Below are 23,645 nucleotides of genomic sequence, written 5' to 3'. Positions count from 1 at the left end.
TAACGCGTTACTGTAATCCAATTACTTTTTTCTAGTAACGAGTAAAGTAAGGGATTACAATTGGAAAAAACAGTAATTAGATTACCGTTACTTCCCCGTAAACAGCCTGCGTTACTGCGTTAGTTAACCGTGATTTTGTTTAGTCAGACTGTCTCGTGACATGAGTCGTGCGTGAATAAAAATGATGAATGAGCGCCGCGACATCAGTGAGAGACGACTAGAGCGCGGGAGAGAGCAGTCGAGCTGCCAACTCTCACACACGCTCACACGACACACCCCCGATTTCTCGCGCTGAAGTGTCAATCCCGTCGGTCAAATGCCTGAAAGATGAGTTTATCTATAAATCTAACCGTTGAGCCACATTTGTGATTGACTAGTTATACCGCAAATTAGTTAAAATCTCCCGGAATCTAGAGCGAGCGCGCATGCGAGACTGTGTTCCAAAGTCCAAACTTCGTATCGCGCGCACGACGAGGAGAGCGAGAGAGAGACTTGCGTACTATGCAGAGAGCATCCTGATCTGGAAACAGGACCCCCGTTGGAGAATGTCTAAATTCTACCTCAAATCTGAGCAAGCATGTCACGAGACAGTCTCACACGTAAAGCAGCAAGCCGGTACAGGAATGTGAAACTCCCCCGTCTGACATGACCGCTGCGGCTACATGCTGATGGTACATCCACCACTGTTTAACTCCGAAAGAAAGAAAAAAAAAACAAAAACAAAAACAAAAACTTGAAGCCAAAATACGGCATGCAACAGCATTTTCTGTTTTGATCAACTAATTTTTACTCCTCTCTGCAATTTACTGTTAAAAGACGTAAGTGTTAATACACTGTAATAGAGTCAGGAGTGACTTTCATGATTTTATTTTAGTTTTACATCTATTCAAATGAAGGATTTTACAAAATATGTTTATTTTATATGCTGGAATATGTAGAAATTTATATTAACAGAAGAGGGGCTGTCTTTTTCATTAAAATGGTGGAATGTGCAGAAAATATAAATTTAAATGTTCAACAATTTTCTTCTAGTCTGAGACTGTTCCATTAATTTAATTTTTGCTTGATGCAATGTGCATGAAGTTAAAATATTGAAACAAATAAAACAAGTTTAAAAAAAGAGAATGTTTAATTTGATTAGATGATGGAATATGCAGAAAGAATAGAATTAGGCTGAAAGGTCTATGCTTTAGCGTATTCAGGTCGTGCATCATGTTTTTGAAAAGTAACTTTTATAAAGTAACTAATTACTTTTGAAAATAAGTAATCAGTAAAGTAATTGGATTACTTTCTTGGAGAAGTAATCAGTAATCAGTAACTAATTACTATTTCCAAGTAACTTGACCAACACTGGTCACTAGTGCACCTTTTGAGTCCAGGACAGTGAGGTTTGCCTTCACAGCTATCTCACGTCAGCTAGCCTGTATTACATTCCCCCCTCGAAACCTCAATCATATCAGGGTCAAAGCACCATTGTTACCAGTTCCTCTCGGCTCCCTCCGAGCTGGGCTTGAACTCGTGATAGCAGACATGGGAGTAGGGAGCTAACAAAGACGTTAAAGGCCACAGCCTTTAAAGAATTTCAGTAAGAAAAATAAGGAGCTTGGCATGAAGTGCCAGAATTGTTCATTCTGTCAGCAGTTTGCAGCAATGAAGTGGCCAGCGAATGTTCTTCAGTGCAAGAGCAACAGATAGACCCACTCATATCATTCTTGAGCCAAAAGACATTTTAATATTGTCAGCTACATAATCTGGAAAAGCCCAAACAGATATGTGCACAACAAACTGTATATGCCTGATAACATAGGTGGTGAGTAAGCAATCAGAGAGCCCAGCATGAAAGCTCCCAGGTGACACATTTGACAGCCCATTCTCATCCCAAGGTGTCATATACGACGCTTTTGCCAAAGACAACCAACGCACATGGCACCCTTTAGCCGTCAAATGAGACGCAGATATATATGGGCCAGAAGGCGCCTCCTAGTGGTCTAACCCTAACCCTACCCCAGACTTACACCTACCATAACCGAAGCGTCTTATTTGACGCTGAGACCGCGTCCTAACTACACGCGACGCCGCAACACGCGATAAAAGGTATTTTTTCCATGTTAATCAGAGTTTTTGTCCTAACCAGACGCGACGGCGACACGCAAAGTTTCTAATTTCGAAACGGTTCCTATTTCTGCGACGTCGCGGCTGACAGAATGAAGAAATTACACTGGCTATGAGTACACATTATTTATTTTTAGTTAAAAATAGGTCACTGTGCCACAAGCGATAACGGATAATTTACCTCAGATTTTGAAAGCATGTAATATAGCGTTCAAAATGAATTCTATGCAAACATACAACTGTACTTCAAAACAAAATTAGTCAATGAGTATATTTTGTTAATGTTTTGATTTTTAATAATATTATTTCCTGATTTGATTATGTCCTTGGTCCTTACTCATTTCCAATGCAAGTGCGGGCCAACAGTGCACTTTCACGGAGAGACTCACACGCTGTTCTGAATGTGTGGCATCTCAGTCGCGTCGCGTCTATTGTGGTCAGACACACTTGCTGTCGCTGGAATTTTATCGCGTCGCGTGTAGTTAGGACACGATGTAAAGGGTGCCATGTGCGTTGGATGTCTACGCTTTGGTATATGACGCCTTGGGATGAGAATGCGTTGGTATATCAGGTGTAAACTGTCTTATGACCATTTGTAATAAGACATGAGGTGGAAGTTAATGCTAGGTGTAAATGTTTGTATTAATATTGGTGCTGGGAATTTGCAATTGGTCTTTTACAAGTTATAAATAATGTTATAATTTGTGGGCCTAAAGATGGAGATGGGAAGAGATTCTAAAGAAATGCCATGTGTGCAGATTACGGGTGTAACGGTTCACAAAATTTACGGTTCGGTTCGATACGAGACACTTGTGTCACGGTTCGGTTCGATACGGTTTGGTGCGTTTCTGATACAGCAAAAAGAAAGAAATGGCAGAGAAATTTCCTTGATTTAATTTTTTTTATTATATTTTTATTAAAACTAACATCATAAAGTATGATATTTTTTTAAAGGGGGGGGGGGGGTTGACTGCGATTTCACTTTTTTCGTTTTAAATAGTGTGTAATGTTGCTGTTGGTGCATGAACAGTATCTGCAAAGTTGCAGCGCTGAAAGTTCACTGTAAGCAGAGATATCATCTTTTAAAAATCAGGAAGTATAATTGCCTACAAAAACGACTCGATTTGGACTACAGCTGGGACTACCACACATTCCCATCAACCACTCCCTCCGGAATATGCAGAAAAGGGCATGGCCATATTTCTGCGGCTCGTCGAGTGTGTTGTTCATCCAGCTGTCAGGTCTTCTGTGTTCGAGCTTCCCACGGACGCTGTACTTCGTCAACATACAATACAATTTATGTTTGATTATGTTCCTGAAAATGACGATCGTAATCTAGCTCTCTTTGCTGCGCATTTTACGGAAGTTCAATGCCGGATTCAACAAGAAACTGTTACTAAAACATGAAGCAGTTCCAACTTTAAAACCAGAGGCAGCAGTTGTTGGGCCACAACCTGTAAGTAGGCGAAGACTTCATCATTTTAAATGTATTTGCATGTATAATTCCAGACGTAGCCGTTGTGTTTTATTTTTTTCAAATGCCAGTGCTGGCTTGTAGCTACTAGGCTACTAGTTATGCTATTTTGTGTCTACGATAAACGCGTACAAACATTATGGACCTGAATTTTGTATAAGCACTAATGTTGTAAATGTACTTTTCATGTATATATGTTCTATGACGTTATTTTCGATTTGATCAAGAACGTAAACTAATGCCAACGCTGTTTGTGTTTAACATTAGTAGCCAGTCAGTTGCTATTGTTGCCAGTCAGATGCTATTGTGTAAAACAAACGTGTATAAAGTTAAAAAAACGTAGCAAATTATCATTCAGTTTAGTAAGAGCCGTGTGTGTTAAGTTTCTGCTTGACTCTCTTCATCGTGGCTTTCTCGGTCTGATTCTGCCTCAAACTGATACTGCAGTTCGACGCCATTATTTACATCTGGACCGGAGCTCATGACGTGCACGTTTCACCCGACAACGTGAGCGACAGTTTAGCCAATCACAACACACCGGCCCAAACTAACCAATCTGAGCCCACTGCCTGTTTCTGAGGGAGTGGTTTCATAGAATCAGGAAGTCACCCGCTCGTTCAGGGGACAGAGGAGAGCGCGGCTGACAAAAAAAGGTGAAGTTTATGAAAAATAAGACTTTTTAAAAAAGAAAACCCACGGATACATGTTATAGTGCACCACATAAACACAATCATGCAAAGAAAAAAAAAAAACAGTCAACCCCCCCTTTAACTTTGAGCAGTGATGGAGCTATACTTGACTCGTCTTAGGAGCATATAAAACAAAATGAAATGTAATATTGTAGTAGTTATAAACAAAGGTTTGTTTTAGTTCAGATTAACATTTGAGGGCAGCAATTGTATTCATAATGTCAAAATAAAACCGACATAATGTTACTTGAAAGCATTATAGCCGACTATTTTCTATTCTATGACTGTTCTGCTATTACTCCCATGGTTACAGTTAGTAGTGTTACTACAGTAAACCCATGGTGAATGTTGCTGATCTGTGGACACTCATTCATGGCACAATGTTTCTTCCTGGTTTCCACCTCAGTACTGTTCGATTCGTTAATAACGGAGAAATGTGAATGTTTCTCACTAGATCTCGAAGCGATGTTATACTTCAGTGGCGAATTCAAATGTTTTCTTAACTGGATTTCGCTGTGTAGTAACAGTCCAAGATCGGCTCGCGCTGCATTGGTCCAAACTGATAAACGGTCCGTCAACCACACAATAACGAGTAGCTCAGTTTCGTTCCGCTTACATTAGCCATTTGATGTTGGGCAATGTTGTGGTCACGTCAGCGTCTCTTACATTATGAGCGCGCTTGCCACGCCTACATTTGAAATAACAAAATTTTGGTCGGCAGGAAAAATGGTCCAACGAACCGTTCGGTTCAAAAATGCACATGGTTCAATATGAATACATGTATCGTTACAACCCTAGTGTAGTTGTGTCCAATTCTGCTCCTGGAAGGCCACTGTTCAGCAGAGTTCAAACAGCTAACTACTATTTCCAGGCAGGTGTGTTGACACTGGTCCTCCAAGAGCAGGTTTGGACACCTCTGTTCTGTACCCTTTTAACATTATTGGCAGTATTAGGCTAATACTGTACATTCCTTCCAATCATGAACTTTGTTAAAGTGTGTGAAGTAAGACAAGAAAGAGCTGTAGTAAAAACTCCAGCAGTAGGATGCGGTGAACTTGACTGGCATGTGCCAAATAACTCTCTATTGATATGATTCTTGAGTACAAAGTAAGACTGGGTTGTTGGTCTGACTCCCCAATGGGAGCTTTGTTTGTTGAGGAGGTGGAGATTTTGGCAGAAGAGATTCGAGCTGTAAGTCGTGAGAAGCCTCTGTGGGCTTGGCAGGGGGTTTTGTGTACAGCTCATATAATTGTTTATTTGACCTGTGTGGAAAGAGCACACTGACATTTAATCCTTTTGGATATGATAACAGAACCTGAATGGGGATTTTTATAACAACACCCGTTGAGTGAATTTTGAAGCCTGTTTGAAGAACCGTTTTTTTAAAGCAGACGTCTTCAGAGTCGCAGGAAGGTATTAAATCCTCTCTATGCTGAGAAATCAATGGGTTGAGAAAATCATCTTCAGAATTTTAGATTTTGCCAACATGTGACAAATTGTTTCACTGGTGTGGGAAGGACAAATGGTAAAAAAAAATAAAAAATAAAAAATGCTGAGTGGTGTAAGGACACTAGCTCATTTCCATTCGGTTGTTACCGCTGGCCCAAATCCAGCCCCGTAACATTAGCGGGTGGCCAAGAAAGACCCGTGTCAACAACATTGTATCCTGAGCTATTGTTCCTGCCCTGAAGAATGTTTTATTGCTTGAAGTTTGCACACTTCAAGCAATAAAACATTCTTCAGGGCAGGAACCAATTTTAATGTGTATTTTATTCAAATATTAGCCTCTTCCAGGCCAAATCACTACCTTGTTCCCTTGTCACAAAATAAACTTTTGGTTTTTAGTACTGGCTACAGAGCTTGAATAATCTGTGTTTGATTTGCACGTTTGGAACATTCAGAACCAAACACTAATTCAAAACATATGAATATTTTGACGTCAGACAAAACAGGCTTTCCTAATGAGGCTAGAACAAAAAGTTGGGAAACAGACATTCTTAAAACAAAGTTGTTACGGTAAAATGTATTTGCATAAAGATGTTTACAGGAAATATACAGTATCACCACACAGCTAAGATGTGTTTTCTTGACTTTCATGTTGTTTGTCTTGGTTTTCTTCACCATGAATGTATTATATCGGGCCCTTAAAGCCACACAATGCAGTCTTGGCAATTCTTATAGCTAGCCGGATCCTGGATGGGGGTGTGTATGTGTGCAGTGCCGTAAAACAATTTGTTACATCGTGAGACCTGATATTATGCGAAACTTCCTAACACTGAGGCTGGTGGCCTGCAAGGTTGCAAGGGTGTTTTTTTCCGAAAAAAAAAGTCATAACCATTCCAATGACTCCAAAGCTGTTTGGTTAGGCAAAAAAAAAAAAAAAAAAAGCAGCCAAGAAAAATAGAGTCGGGATAACTCCAGTTCGTGTGGCTACGCAGACTAGATTCTTATTGCAAGCCTGTAATCTATTAGCCTGACTTCGTCTTACTCATATTCAAGAGAGAATATGAGTCTGAAACTCCTCCATTAGGCTTTGATTATGAGGCGTGTCGTAACCGAACCAGGACAAAAAAAACCTCCGCACTCAATTGGATAGTCGGTAGACCTACAACCAATCAGAGCAACGCAGTAAGTCAACTCCTTTGCATAGCGCAGTTTTCAAATACAGAACGTAGCCTAACTTTATTTATTTTAGAAGTTAAACAACGAGTGTTGCTTCTTTTACTTGCCACCAAAGGAGAAACCACAACGACCACAGGCTTTTCATTACGTCCCATCTTCTTAGCGACCGTCAGAGCCAGCTGATAAGTTACACTTTTCCCGAATCATGTAGGAAGGACGCCAAAAATACGTATCTTTCCGATCGACAAATGCCTTGTTTTCAGTTCTCTGAAATGAATGTGCTGTCGATTTTTTTTTACAAAAGATGCGAGAGCGGAAACTATACATCTCAATTCTCCAGCTGCAGTCATCTTTGACAAGCGCACTTTGATGACGTGAGGATTACGTTACTGAAGACCACCTGTCAATCATCGTATAAAGCCCGCCCTGGCAATTTGATTAGCCCGATGATTTCTGAACCGATCATAATTACTCCACAATGGATCGAGTCCAGACCGAACTTCCCGTCCAAAAAATGTTGTGGGCGGAGCTCGGGCTGGCATCCAGGCTAGTAATCTATGGCCTGCCTCGGCACACGCGAGATCCGAGATCGAGTCACAGAATTTTTATTGACACCTTAATCTACGCGCTGCCTCTGCAAACGCCGAGATCTGAGCCAAAGATCCCTATTGACTCTCTTCCCTCGAGAAGAAGCCAACAGAAGTAGAGCTAAAACTCTCGATAGTGCAAATGTTAAACATCGGGAATTTAGGAATGAACACTGTCAGGCCCCTTTTACTAGAGCTGACCATACATGCTCCACTCTCAAACAGACAACACATGAACCACGTGTGTCCCCACTCGTAATGAAGCAAGGGCAGGGGCAAACACACGATCCAAAGCTGTTTGCTTGTTTCCATACTAATGTATAAATTTAAAATGTATGCTTGATGTATAAAATGTATACAGAGCGCATGCTGAAGGTACAGAAGTTAGCGCGGTCAGTTTTCAGGTGTGAAACGTATGCCTATGGCGTCTACATTGGACTGATTATACACATGCTTCATGACGCAATCATGCAGGGGGCGTTCCCACAGTGTCTCGACGCAGCTCGAGTTCCCTTGAATTGGAACTGAACTGAGCTGGGGTGCGTTTCCCGAAAGCATCGTTAGCCAACTATGGTCGCAAGTTCCGTCGTTATCAGCATAGTTCAACGAGTCGGTGTTTCCCGAAACAATCGTTCCAACGAACATTCGCAAACAGCATCGCAAAGTTGTGTGGTTTGAACGGCAGCTCTCGACCTGTGGTTAGAGGCATCGTTTCGATATTGCATCACATTTGGACTTAATAAATCCTTATCTTGAGCAAAATAAGCAAGCTGACATTCAGTACAACTGGTGGCTTTTATTTAGAATACATACAAATGTCATTTACGTCTTTTAGTTTGTCAAAAGATGCTCTACTATGTGAGAACGCGCCAAATATTGAGTCTGGTAATAAAGCAAAATAACTGAGAACAATTAGAAATAGTCCTCAGATGACATGTCTGTAATTTAGATCTAAAAAATCTAGCGTTAATTGGATCTCAAACAGTTTCATTAAAAGTAGTTATTACTCCAACACGTGCGAGACGTCATAAACCAATGTGGTTGAACGATACTTTGCGACAATTTCGGGAAACAGTCGTGACTAGCTAGTTGATTTCTCCAACGATGCTTCGTACAATGGTAGTGAAGCAGCGAACTAAATAGTTGTGCAGGAAACACACCCCTGGACGATGGCATCACGGTTGTCTCCAGAGCGGCTATTTATAATATAAATGAACTAAATTAATAACTTTTTTACAACAAAAATTAAACGTCACTAAACTTACTGAAACTGGACTGTGATGCTATTTTCTTCTGGGAAAAAAAACTTTGTTGCATTAATTTCCTATTATCTCTGTTAGGCTGCTTTGAAACAATCTGTATTGTAAAAAGCACTATATAAATAAATGTGATTTGACTATTAAAAGGACAGATGCCAAGATGCAAATTGGCTCAAGCAAATTGAATCAAAGACATAGAAGTCATGATGAAAATTCAAGATACATATGCATTTCTGTTAACTTCTATTTGACTTGAATTTACTATCAACCATTGTAAAATGTATTATATTCCTTTTTTTTCTTTTTTATTTAATTGTATTAAGAGAAAACTATGGCAACATTTTCCTGGTAATGGTTCAACAAAGTGAATTTATCAGGACCAATATCAAGGTGGGACAATGTCCATTTGAGTGACTGGCTTTTATTTTACCCAAAACTGAAATGTCTATATAATTTTCTGCCAGGACATTATCTCATGTTTACCAGGTCACTGTTTATATTAACTCTTTCCCTGCCAGGATTTTATATTCAATTTTTTTCACAAGAAAAAAAAAATATATATATTATGGCCCCCTGAATATTTTGTTGTATGAATATCTGAACATGTAATTTATCAAAAGAAAGATCAGAGCCTCTGTAAATACAAAGTAGTTAAAGACACAATATAAAGTGTGTGAGTTTATGGAGATTCCTTTAACACTAAAACACAAAATATGGGTAAAACACAGGTGAAGAAATTGATACAGAATATTCCTTTATATTAACAGTGCAATGAGCCCGACTTTTTCACAAGCATCATTATTTAGCCTTACCTTCTGCATTAACTATCAAATATCTTTTTTTTATTTAATGGTGCTTTGATTTGTGATTAGAATTATCTATCAAAATGGCATTTGTTTTAACCATACAGTATACAAACTGTGGTTTAAGCCAGAAGAAGGCAGGTGTGCGGTACCTTTGCATAGACACAGCTGTCACTAAGCGTCCACGAGCTACAGTTGCCTTCACACATGGGGCACATGATGGTGGTGTTGGCCTCACAGATCTCTTTACTGAAACGAAACAGGGAAACAAACACTCATGAATATGTGCTTTATTGAGAAGAATTTATAGGGAAACTAAAAATGTGATGTAATATTAATGTTTTGACATATAGACTGATGGGATCAGGTTCAGGCATACTGGGGGAAATTTTTAAACAGCTGAAAACGCCAGCAAGGACTCACCTTACTTGGCTGGAGTCCATAGTGAAAAGCCCATAGAGGAAGACAAAGAGGCCAACTAGAGCAGCAGGGATCAGCATACCTGTATACCAGCCCAACCAGGCAAAATACAGCCCGATCTTCTCTCCGAAGTACCGCCTGTGAGACAGACAGGCCAACAAATGAAGAAATATCAGTAAGAAACATTGAACACAATGATGAACACAAACACAACGATGAACAACACAATGATGAACACAAACTAAAAGTCCAAAACAAAACAGAACAAAGACAGTGAATTGATATGAATTGCATTTTTTATTGTTTTTTTATAGTTTAATAGATTAAAACTTAAAATACACAGGTTAGATACATAGAGGTGACTGAAAACAGGGACATGTAATTGACTTAAAATATACCAGGTCAGGGCAGTTACATAATTCCACAAATGGAGAGATGGTACTCACTGCAGAAGACGAAATCCAGAGGGAGGAGTTGGACTCCTCCCACCTTACATATACCTAATCCTACCCGTCTCTGCCCCCTGATCCCTAACACCACCCCTAATCCTATCCATCTCCGCCCCTGATCCGTAACACCACCCCTAATCTTACCCATCTCTGCCCCTGATCCGTACCTAATCCTACCCATCTCCACCCCTGATCCCTAACACCACCCCTAAACCTACCCATCTCCGGCCCCTGATCCGAAACACCACCCCTAAACCTACCCATCTCCGGCCCCTAATCCATAACCCCACCCCTAAACCTACCCATCTCCGGCCCCTGATCCGAAACACCACCCCTAAACCTACCCATCTCCGGCCCCTAATCCATAACCCCACCCCTAAACCTACCCATCTCCGCCCCTTGATCCATAACCCCACCCCTAAACCTACCCATCTCCGCTCCCTGATCCGAAACACCACCCTAAGCCTACCCATCTCCGGCCCCTGATCCGAAACACCACCCCTAAACCTACCCATCTCTGCTCTCTGATCCGTAACCCCACCCCTAAACCTACCCATCTCCAGCCCCTGATCCGAAACACCACCCCTAAACCTACCCATCTCCGGCCCCTAATCCATAACCCCACCCCTAAACCTACCCATCTCCGCTCCCTGATCCGAAACACCACCCCTAAACCTACCCATCTCCGGACCCTGATCCGAAACACCACCCCTAAACCTACCCATCTCCGCTCCCTGATCCGAAACACCACCCTAAGCCTACCCATCTCCGGCCCCTGATCTGAAACACCACCCCTAAACCTACCCATCTCCGGCCCCTGATCCGAAACACCACCCCTAAACCTACCCATCTCTGCTCTCTGATCCGAAACACCACCCCTAAACCTACCCATCTCCGGCCCCTAATCCATAACCCCACCCCTAAACCTACCCATTTCCGCCCCCTGATCCGTAACCCCACCCCTAAACCTACCCATCTCCGGCCCCTGATCCGAAACACCACCCCTAAACCTACCCATCTCCGGCCCCTGATCCGTAACCCCACCCCTAAACCTACCTATCTCCGCTCCCTGATCCGTAACCCCACCCCTAAACCTACCCATCTCCGGCCCCTGATCCGAAACCCCACCCCTAAACCTACCCATCTCCGGCCCCTGATCCGAAACACCACCCCTAAACCTACCCATCTCCGGCCCCTGATCCGAAACACCACCCCTAAACCTACCCATCTCCGGCCCCTAATCCATAACCCCACCCCTAAACCTACCCATTTCCGCCCCCTGATCCGTAACCCCACCCCTAAACCTACCCATCTCCGGCCTCTGATCCGAAACACCACCCCTAAACCTACCCATCTCCGGCCCCTAATCCATAACCCCACCCCTAAACCTACCCATCTCCGCCCCCTGATCCATAACCCCACCCCTAAACCTACCCATCTCCGCCCCCTGATCCGTAACCCCACCCCTAAACCTACCCATCTCCGGCCTCTGATCCGAAACACCACCCCTAAACCTACCCATCTCCGGCCCCTGATCCGAAACACCACCCTGAGCCTACCCATCTCCGGCCCCTAATCCATAACCCCAACCCTAAACCTACCCATCTCCGCCCCCTGATCCGTAACCCCACCCCTAAACCTACCCATCTCCGGCCCCTGATCCGAAACACCACCCCTAAACCTACCCATCTCCGGCCCCTGATCCGAAACACCACCCCTAAACCTACCCATCTCCGCTCCCTGATCCGAAACACCACCCTGAGCCTACCCATCTCTGCTCTCTGATCCGAAACACCACCCCTAAACCTACCCATCTCCGGCCCCTGATCCGAAACACCACCCCTAAACCTACCCATCTCCGGCCCCTGATCCGAAACACCACCCCTAAACCTACCCATCTCTGCTCTCTGATCCGAAACACCACCCCTAAACCTACCCATCTCCGGCCCCTAATCCATAACCCCACCCCTAAACCTACCCATCTCCGGCCCCTGATCCGAAACACCACCCCTAAACCTACCCATCTCCGGCCCCTGATCCGAAACAACACCCCTAAACCTACCCATCTCCGCTCCCTGATCCGAAACACCACCCTGAGCCTACCCATCTCCGGCCCCTGATCGAAACACCACCCCTAAACCTACCCATCTCTGCTCTCTGATCCGAAACACCACCCCTAAACCTACCCATCTCCGGCCCCTAATCCATAACCCCACCCCTAAACCTACCCATCTCCGGCCCCTGATCCGAAACACCACCCCTAAACCTACCCATCTCCGGCCCCTGATCCGAAACACCACCCCTAAACCTACCCATCTCCGCTCCCTGATCCGAAACACCACCCTGAGCCTACCCATCTCCGGCCCCTGATCGAAACACCACCCCTAAACCTACCCATCTCTGCTCTCTGATCCGAAACACCACCCCTAAACCTACCCATCTCCGGCCCCTAATCCATAACCCCACCCCTAAACCTACCCATCTCCGCCCCCTGATCCGTAACCCCACCCCTAAACCTACCCATCTCCGGCCCTTAATCCATAACCCCATCTCCACCCCTTAGATCTGGATCAAACTCCACCCCCTGGATCTCTTGTACTGCAATGAGGTGCAACTGCAGATGGAGGATGATATTACTCTCCAACTGATTAGACGCTACCAGCATTGAGTTGCTGTGTCTGCACATCACCAACGCAATTATTTTTCTGTCTCCACTTTAAAAGGAGGGGGCTCGAATCCAGCGTCAATTTACGATTGTTATGAACCTGAGATTGCATTTTCTCTCACGTTTGACGAAAGCTGTGATTTACACAAGAATGCTGTGGTCAGCTACACCAACAAAATGTCCTGCACATATGAGTTAGTGAGATTAAAGCTGTTTTCACACAGCGGATATTTCCGATCAAGATGGATTTCACTGCCATTCTGATTCAACAAGAACCTTTCAGATTTTTTTTTTTTTTGAAGACTCAAAAAACTTTGCCATATTCTAATCTTAATAATGCTCTGGCTATATTCACAGTGCACTTCAATTCAACTGATTAAAATACATTTTGTAATAAAACAAATATATATATATATATATATATATAATTTAATATTTATATATAATTTATTAATTATATATAATTTATTAATTATATATATTTTATTAATTTATTAATTCATGTATTCAATAAAATGTTTTTCAGACTATAAAGAAAAAATAATAATTGGATATGCCAAAAAAAATCATTTTGTTTCCCAAATTCCTTAAATATAAAAAGTGATACATTTGTTTAGACAGCATAATAAATGTGTTTAAAAGTTCTGTTCTTACCGTATGAGGTCTAAAGGCTGGTATTTGTACCAGATTCCCCAGCGTGCCCATCTTTCGTACAAAAGGTGTCTGTGGTTTTGAGCCCCATGGGTTTTAATCGGATGTCTGCTTTTGTAACTTCCCTAAAAAGTAAATAGCATAGTTTTCAATATCACATAAGAAAACTTCAACAGTAAGAATAAGAGGTAAAAACTACATTGTGACATTGTGTGAAGACTAATTTTACCTCATGTGGAGGAAACGCTGCCTCATATGTGCTGTTGCCAAGTAACCGATTAATGCCTAAAAAAATAGATGGAAACAGAAAAAACTAGCATGAATTTATGTTTCTTCAATCTTGGCTTCTATTTTGCGTCTTAGTGCCTTAATTGAAAGTGCTGTTGTCTGACTGTCTGATTATTCTATATTGCAAGAATGCAATTCAAGGATTTGCAGAAATAAAATAGCGATCTAAAAAGTCTAACATTCAAACACACAATGTATAATTTCATGTAAAATATTCAGTACTGCCACATTCACCACAAATGAGATGTTTTGACTTCTAAAATGTAACACACATACTAATGCTATGGTGAGGTTGGGAAATTAACTTTTTCAACCACCAGCCACAGCGACAAGTGAATGCCAGTTCCCTTTTTCGAGGGAACTCGTGCTGTGTTGAGAATCGACACATTGGATTCAGCCAATTGGATTGCATTGGATCCAGCACAACGAGTCTGAAGCCTGTATGGATCTAGTCATATCTCGATTGGTGTTGCATCATTACATCACTCATGACGTCGCATGTGACCACAATGCGGAAGCAAGAAAAGGATGCCGATTGACAACAGCGTCAGCTTTCTGGTCTTCAGCAAGTCTCATCCCAAGAAGTCATATAACTGACGTCTTGGGACGTCTTTTGATCATACGTCAATATCCTCCTTTTTAGGGTCACCTTAAACGTCGGTTGATGACGATCCTGGGACGTCATACAACTGACGCTTTACCTTTAACGTCATTAGGTTTAGGGGTAGGTTTAGGTCTGGGGTAGAGTTAGGATCTGATAACGTCATCAACTGACGTTTAAGGGTACCCTAAAAAGGCAGATATTGACGCATGGTCAAAAGACGTCCCAAGACGTCAGTTATATGATGTCTTGGGATGAGACTGCGCTGATCAAAACATAATAACAATGTTCGATTCAGAGCTGATCAAGGGTATTATTGATTGGTTAATTAATTTAAATATCCCAAAATTAGTTGGACACAGTTAACTGCCCAGTGGCTTCAGTGCTGGAGTAGCTTCTCTGATGGGCTATCCCCAACCACATAGCTGCCTTCCACACGCCTCTAAGGGTGGGCACTATGGGGAGGCACCCACTTATAGTACAGTTATCGTTGAGCTAGGAGGCCTGTCGTCCAGACCAGGGTCCCCATGTGAGATCTAGCAGTGGTTCTTGAAGGGCTATCCCTGGCACCCTTTGAAACCTTGAATGAGGTGTCTGAAAAACGCTGTAGGTGGCCTTTCTGCTAGCTATTACATCCATAAAGAGAGTGGGGGACCTGCACCCTCTTGCCCAGAGTTTGCTCCTGGCAGAGTGAAAGCCATTCTTCATCCTAGATTTGGCTATGTTCCTAAGGTGCCTTCAAATGTGGCATAGTCAGTCTGTAATCTTGCAGGCATTTCATCCTTCACCGTGTGTCGGCTGATCAAGCTAAGCTACATCGATTATGCCTGGTCCGAGCTCTGCAGGCCTATGTACACAGGTCCTCAGGCTGGAGTAAGTCGCACCAGTTGTTTGTGTGTTTGGGTCACCTAAGGAGGGTTCCCCCTGCCTCTAAACAAACTATTAGCAGATATAGTATAGTAGAGGATATTTCTTCAGTGTACGAGGCACGCAGTTTGCCTTTGCCTCTCCTTATAAGAGCCCACTCAACTAGAGGAGTGGCATCCTCCAAAGCACTGCTCGCAGGGGTCTCCCTCCAAGAGGTCTGTGATGTCGCCAGCTGGGCCTCCTGACACACCTTCATAAAACATTATAGACTGGATCTGCCCTCTACACCGGGTTCACAAGTTCTCTCGTCTTGAGTGTGCTAAATTCCTTCACACCAGGGCTTATATAAGTCAGTGTGGCACAGTGAACACTTTGTTCCCCAATGTGTCCATTCTCTACGCAGCGCAAGTTCTCTCGAAAGGGGTTTGTCTCGGGTTACGACTGTAACCCTCATTCCCTGAAATGCTGCGTCCCTCGGCCACACTTCCTGCACTCCTGAGAACGACTTGCTTCGACCTATCAGAAGCTCAAGCTGTTCTTTTATAGATTCCGCATCACCGTCACGTGCGACGTCACAAATGACGTAATCATGCAACACCAATTAAGATTGGACTAGTTTCATACAGGCTTCAGACGAGTCACGCTGAAGGCCTTCCCCAATGTGTCGATTCTCAGAGAACGAGGGTTAAGGACATAACCCGAGACACAACCTCTTAATATCAACATTTGAGAGATGTTTTGAGGTAAAGTCATCAAATTTAGTGTCTCTGGAAAATAGGGAACGATGTCAGAGAAAAGTTGTTTTTAAGTGAAGATTTAATTAGTAAGATAAGCCACCCAGAATGGGCAAACAAGGACCTGAGTGGCATGTTGTTACTAGTGTTATTATTACATTATTAGGATACTTGAATTATTAAGTCAATTATTAAAAAGTGTCTCGGTCACAAAACCAAGAATAAACCAGATGGAATTGACAAAACCCTGGCATCAGATGAATCTCTTTTACTGGGATTCTGCTTTGTCTGTCTGTGGGTTATTCAATATATATATATAAAACACATGCATCATCATCATCCTACACATAGTAAACTTGTACATTAAAATATGTTACAATTTATTCTATGTGGATGCTAAGGTGTTTGCTTGGAGAGGTATTTTGGTTTTTGCATAGGGGTGAAATCTGACCTGGACATTTCAAATTTGTGAGATTCTACCCAAAACGTCATTAAAAAGCACTCGTCACATTTTCTCCCAATCTTACTGATGCTACTTTTAGAGATGTGATGATATTTGGGGATCCCTGTGTGCCCATACAACAGAGACTGTACAGCACTGTACGCACCTTCCCATGAACTCCCTGACTGGCCCATGAAGAGCCGCTCGTGATGGCCATAATAATTAAGCAGATACAGACAACACAACGGAGGAGCTGCAGAGAGACGGAGACCGTGTGACCAGCAGAGACATGCAAATACACGCTCACACATAGGACCATGGGGGACACTGACTGACGGGGACTGTTCCAGTTCTGTGATGTTTATAATGTGATTAGTGCTGATCATAATGAATGGAGTTTTAAGGCTTGATGAGTATGTGGTGAAGGACTGGAATACTAAAAAGAAAAATGGATTCATACAAATGGGTGAATGAAAAAATGCCCAGAACATAAAAGATTATCTAAAATTGTAATGTTGTAGAATTCATGACTGGTCTTAGTCTCAAGAAAAGGAAAAGGTAAAATTAGGAATATTAGGGCATCTACTGTACCTTTATTGCTAGATGCCCAAATATCACAATCTGGCCTGTTCAGCAAGGCGGTAAATGCTATTACTGACAGGTTTAAAGCGGCTAAGAAACAAATTACAGCATTTAAGCAATTTATCCCTCACCATGTCCAAAGGCCGGAGGCCTCAATCAGACAGTCTCGGCCTGGCCCTAGCTAAGGCCAGTGTGGCTGTTCATACCCCCCCACACACACACAAGGACTGGAGGCCTGGGCACCATACACAATCTCAGCCGTTTAGGGTGAAGACAGGTCTGAGAAAGCGTTCTGACACCAACCAACTGGGGGAAAAGAAGTCTTGACACCATGGCTGTTGGGGCATCATTTGGGGCATTTTGAGGCTATATTCTATCTTTTACCCCTGACCAGAGATTTGAAACCTGCGGGCTGGCCCCTGAGAGTGATCAGCTCATAGATTCGGATCTCTCAAGCAGGATTATTGAGAACAATATTGTAATCCTAAGCCGCGTTTCCACCGCAATAACCAGGAACTATTTGTCCCAGGAACTTGTTTTAATAGGAACTTTTTTTGCCCCAGACCGGTCACCACAGTCTAAAGTACTGGGAAGATTATGGTGACGTTGAACTGCGGGCAACTGCTTCTCCCAGTCGGCTGGTTTGTGTTGAGTTTTGAGTGCGTTTTAAGTGTGGAGGAGATTCAAGCTGTACTGCTTTTGAGTACGATCTATTGATTTACTAATGAGGTAATTAACAAAACGGCAGAAAAGAGACAAGCACTAATACTAAATCGTATTCAGAAAGCTCGTAATGCTAGATATTAATATTGCTGGGGGGGGGGGGGGCATCTCAGCGCCGTTGGGGGGGATCCCCTGAAGTGGCATCTCAGCGCGATTTTGACCCAGTCTACGGCCCAGTTGGTTCAATGCTAGAGTTCCTGCAGGAGCGTCTTTCATCAGGGCTGTTACCCTGTTACCTCCCTGGTCTTCTGTGGGAGTCGCCCTCAAGCTTCTTGCACTCATTGTGCTTTTGGTCTATCTCAATGTTATTGGTGCTAACTTCGCTCAAAAAAGTTGAAGACTTGCAGGCAAATTCAGTAGCTGCGTCCTGCTTAGTCAAAGTCATTGCACCCTAGGAAGGATTATGATCCTAAGGTGTCTTCCTCGACTTTTCATCTTTTCATCATTCTCCGTTTGCCATTTGAACTCAACGGAGCAGGAGAGGCTTCACTATTTGTATCCAGTCAGGGCCCTTAAGGTGATAATACACAGGGAAACTATTAGAGCAATGTTTCTCGGCAATGTTGGCGAGCGAATGTTGCTTTTCCTATTGAGAATTGGCAATCAATTTATATCTGAATAATTTAGATTGGTTGTGGGTCTTGTGTCTCACCTGGTTTTGCTCATTGCTCAAAAAGTTGCCAAGTACATCATCACCTTTAGGATTTATGCTTTTAGGTTTTGTTGCCACCAAGCAGTGCTTGTTGCACAGTATTAATAATGCGATTTCTTTTGCCAATGAGGCATCTGGTCTGGCCATTGCATCAGAGCTCACTCTACTCAGAGTATGTTTTTTTCTAAGGTGCTATCCAAGGTGCATATTTGCAGGATGAGTCTCTCCACAGATATTCATAGAGTTTTACAGCATGGATATGTATTAAACCTGTTGGGTTAATTTTATTTTGCTAGCCAGAGGATCTATGCTTATACATATTTTTAACAATCTTGTTAGGCAAGCATATTTCAGTATGGTGGCAAGGATATTAATGTTCCCATAGCATCAGCAACTATGGCGCACCGTTGAGTTCACTCAAATGGCAATGTCTCAGGTAATGCTCCCAGAGGATGGAATGAGACACTGCGTTGCTGTGCTGAAAATGCTTCTTCGAGTAAACAGAATCTGGGAATTCCATGATGTAAGTGAACTCTAATGGTCGTGATGATGCTTCTACGATTCATCGCCTGACCACTGTCAGCCAATAGAATTGGCGTGATTGTCTATGTGCTTCAGACACTGGCCAACACTGAAGGCATTCCCATACTGTCAACAATCATGATTAGGGTTGGGTATCGAGAATCGAGTATCGATTGGAACCGGGACTAACTTTTCGTTTTTCCCGGAATCGTTCAAAAGTTAAAATTTCGATTCCTAGTTTCGATATTCACAGTCCGCCGAGCGGAAGAAGAAACCGCTGAACAACACCAACGAAGAAGCGTCTACCGGAAGTGTTAGCATAACCGCGCGAGTCGAACATGAGTAGCTTACATTGGCGGTCCAAAGTGTGGCTTCACTTTTCTAAAAATAACGAAATCTCGGCAAAATGCAAAATTTGTGACAAAAGGAGTATTTTTACAGAAGGAGTATTTCCTTCAGAAAGACCGTTGGTTAGCAAGGTTAGCTAAACTTTTTTGACCCTGCCTCTTAAAAGAATCGGAATCGAGAATCGTTAGGAACCGGAATCGAAACAAGGAATCGGAATCGGAATCAGAATCGTTCAAATTCAAACGATACCCAACCCTAATCATGATACAGCGTCTTGTTAATAGTTTAGACTATTATTTACTATTATGGTTCATTTGGTTAAAACTCACCAGATTTGTAAACAATGTCTCTTTTGCTGACGATGTTTTGAGTTCACTAGGACATTAAACTGAGCTGCAGTGGCATGATTAAGCAGGATTTATAGGGGATTTAGAGTTCTTCTCCCAATATAATCTGGCCTGAGCGAGTGGGCGGTCATTATTAATCTATTAACATGAAAATCCAACTTGCAAGACCAGCTTTAATCAGTCGAAAACGACAACAGCAGGCAGACAAGAAAACCAAATAAGAAGGGCATGAGTGTGACATTAAAACAGGAGGACTGACAGAAAGATTTTTTTTTTTTTGGGGGGGGGGGGGGGATCCTATAATCTATCTATCTATCTAGAACTATAATCTATATTTTGATGGCCTTGTGATTTCCTCACATTTTCTTGGGAGGTGTTTGTCTGAGCACACTGTCTGAGCAAAACGAAAAAAAAAAACCTTAACATAAATTATATTCACAATTTAACCAATTTTGTAAATGACTATAGTCTTTTAAAATAAAAAAATACTGAATAAAAAGATGATGTGTGAGAGGACATGATATATCATTATGTATATGATATAGATGGATAATAGAAAGTGCGAGGAAAAATATGTGCATGACATGTTAGATCAAGATGGTTTCAGGGGTGATTAAGCTGACCTCTTACCCATCTTAGACTTCCCGTCCTCATACTTTGTTCGCTGTAGTACATGATGTACTATTCTGCTTCTGGTTGAGTTTGAGAAAAATGTCTCTCTGTTGTTGATGGTAAAGCTAAAAGAAAGTAAAGTACATTGTTTTAATACACAAATATGTAATAGGTTGGATGCATTCATCTACAGTACTTTACTGAATAGAGTAAAGATGAATACGCTACAGCAGCCTAGAGATCAGAACGCAGATATTTAGTGTGTCAGTGTAAATATCAAATTAGAGAGGATTGTAGCTGAGCTGACCCAACACATCAAGCTCAGAGCAGATTGTGTGGATTACTCCCAGCTGTCGCAGTATACAGACAAAAAATTATATATTAAAGAATGGCTTCTTTTCCCTCATGAATCATATCAACAACATGTTAAGGTCATTCACCTCAAAATAAAAAGAAAGGAATCAGAATAAAAAATTTGGGTTGCTATTTTTTTTCAGTACATGTACTTATGTGCACTTTTCAGTACATGTACTTATGTGCACCTAGAGCTCCCCAGAGTCAAGTCCAGTGTCTGTTCCTACAGCCCCAGAGGGCATTCAGTAGCCCCTTAGAGCTCGCTTGAGTCAAGTCCAGGGTCTGTTCCTGCAGTCCTGGATGGTATTTCAGTAGCCCCTTAAGCCTAGTTCACACTACGTGATTTTAAGCCCGATTTAAGCCCGATTTGCAAATCGTTGAGTCGCCGACAAGTCAGGGTGTTATCGCGTGCAAATCGCGGGCGATTAGCGGACGATTAACACTCGCCAATCCGATAGTGTGAAAGAGCCAACAACGCATCAAAGACAGCTCGCAGACAGGTCACCGAGCTCAGAAAAATATCTAGCATGCTAGATATCTCGAGCAGTCGCGCGACTCAATCTCAGTGATGTCATGAGTACAGCCAATCATAGCAACGCATGGGTTGAGGACACCAGGTAAATCTTACTTTTTCTTTTTTGCATTTTTTTTTCTCAGAGCATATCGTCGAGCAAACAGTGTGCAGCACTAGTTTCTGTCTGACGTCCATATTCGCGTGTTGTGTTCTTCTCTGCAGTTTCGCGTCATTTCTGGTTCGTTTTATTGCGTGGTTTTTCGTGACAAAACATGGTTTCTAGACCAGATAGAATCGTGTTGTTGTCAATTCGTTATTTGTTTGATTATTTTCAGGATTTAGACCGTACTATAGTACTGAAACAGCTCTCATTGAGTCACAAATGATATGCTCTTATCATCCGATCGTGGTTGTATCTCTATGCAGTGCGTTGTTAACTCGTGTAGTGAGTTACGTCCTGTTGTGGATCAATCACGCTGTGTTGTGTGGTGTGAACAGCTAAACAACTTGAACACTCATGATTTCACTGAGAGCAAGTCATGTAGTGTAAACTGCACAGTTCAGCCCGACATTTTAAAATCATGTAGTGTGAACTAGGCTTTAGAGCTCGCTTGAGTCAAGTCCAGGGTCTGTTCCTGCAGTCCTGGATGGTATTTCAGCAGTCCCCTAGAGCTCCCCTGAGTCAAGTCCAGTGTCTGGTCCTGCAGCCCAAGAGGGCATTTCAACAGCCCCCGAGGGCCACACTGAGTTAAGCTCATGCCCCACAGGGCATTTCAGAAGCTCCAGAGAACACCCCTGACTCAAGTCCAGTGTATGTAATTTGTTCATGATTTTTATTTGTCATGTAGGATAGACTACGACTGATATCATGTGCATTACACTGGCTTCCTCCTAGCCATGGCCAAAAGGCCTACAGTATTTCTCTCAAATATTGTTCACAAATCTGTCTAAATCGTTGTTAGTGACCTCTTCTCATTTGCTGAAATAATCCATCCACCTCACAGGTGTGGCATATCAAGATGCTGATTAGACAGCATGATTATTGCAAAGGTGTGCCTTAGGTAGTGTTGTGGGTAACGTGTTATAAAGTAACGAGTCAGAGTACTCTAATTACCTTTTTCGTGATATGTGTAACTTAACGCATCAAGTAATCAGTAACTTTTTTTTTAATTTTTTAAAAAAGCAATCCGTTATTTTAAGGAAAGGAAAATCCTGACTGCAGCCTGTTTTTTGTCCGACAGTAGTATGCCTAGGTCTACTGTGTCACCTGCGGATTTATCAATGGAGACGAAGCACTGTAATCATAAAGTCAATGGCTGTGATACGACTGTGCCCTGCTCCCCCTGTGTGTGTTTTTTCAAACTCCCGGCAAGATGGCAGAGAGGACAGAGTACGCACATTATTTTCAATTTGTCAACGAAAAGGAAAAGAACATAACAGTAAAATGCACACTTTGCGTTGGTGAAAAGCTTCTGTCGCCCGCCAAAAATTCTACCTCAAATTTAAAAATCATCTCACATCCAAACACCAATCTATCACTCTGGTAGCAAAGCCTGCTGAGGAGGATGACGGTGGTGCTCCAGCTCCAAAGCAACAACGTTTGAGTTTTAACACCGATAAAACAGTCCCCATCAGTGAAGTTCACAAACTTGTGGCCAGTTATGTAGTTGCGGAGATGCTTCCAATTCAGCGCAGTCTCATCCCAAGACGACATACAACTGACGCTTTTGACCATACGTCAACATCCGCCATTTTAGGGTACCCTTAAACGTCGGTTAGATGACGTTATCTAATCCTAACCCTACCCCAGACCTAAACCTACCCCGTCACCTGACTGACGTTAAAGGTAAAGCGTCAGTTGGATGATGCCCCAGGATCATCATCTAACCGACGTTTAAGGGTACCCTAAAACGGCAGATGTTGAAGTATTGTCAAAAGCGTCAGTTGTATGACATCTTGGGATGAGACTGTATTATCCAATTACAAATGTGGAGTGTCCATCTTTCCATAGATTAATCAGTAAAATCCCAACTACACGTAACACAGAGGGAACCGTGCCTGACCGCAAAACATTTGCAAGCTATCTGGACAAATCCTTCACAGACATGGAGAAAGAACTGAAAAAAAAAAAACGTTTGAAGAACTGCAATTTGTTTCTACCACGGCAGATTTGTGGACAGCTAATAATAAGAGCTTCATGGGAATGACGGCACACTGGATACATCCATCCACTCTGAAGCGGGGGAAAGCTGCAAACGCATAGGCGGATGAGAGGACGGCACACGTATGGTAGTTGCAGGGGAGATCGTGCAAATTCATACGTCATAT

At 42.5% G+C, this 23,645-nt stretch overlaps 1 protein-coding gene across 7 annotated transcripts in view; it reads right to left on the bottom strand.

The window, feature by feature from the left end:
* ano3 (anoctamin 3) overlaps positions 1-23,645 on the bottom strand; it is a 149,616-nt gene that overhangs the window by 38,403 nt on the left and 87,568 nt on the right. For 5 of the 7 annotated variants that reach the window (XM_089127566.1, XM_039656763.2, XM_089127568.1 and 2 more), the window contains exons 8-13: positions 20,468-20,574; positions 16,830-16,916; positions 13,961-14,016; positions 13,735-13,856; positions 9,970-10,104; positions 9,699-9,795 (exon numbers count right to left, since the gene is read on the bottom strand). In XM_089127566.1, coding sequence (XP_088983692.1) covers positions 9,699-9,795; positions 9,970-10,104; positions 13,735-13,856; positions 13,961-14,016; positions 16,830-16,916; positions 20,468-20,574 — 604 coding nt within the window. The remainder of the gene's footprint in view (positions 1-9,698; positions 9,796-9,969; positions 10,105-13,734; positions 13,857-13,960; positions 14,017-16,829; positions 16,917-20,467; positions 20,575-23,645) is intronic. The other 2 variants (XM_089127564.1, XM_039656764.2) reach the window with 1 other exon arrangement.

Source organism: Pimephales promelas, chromosome 25 (assembly GCF_988280905.1).
Source record: "Pimephales promelas chromosome 25, fPimPro1.hap1.1, whole genome shotgun sequence".
Taxonomy (NCBI): Eukaryota; Metazoa; Chordata; class Actinopteri; order Cypriniformes; family Leuciscidae; genus Pimephales; species Pimephales promelas.
The sequence above is the reverse complement of the archived record's forward strand: the minus strand, read 5'-3'. Positions and strand labels throughout refer to the sequence as shown.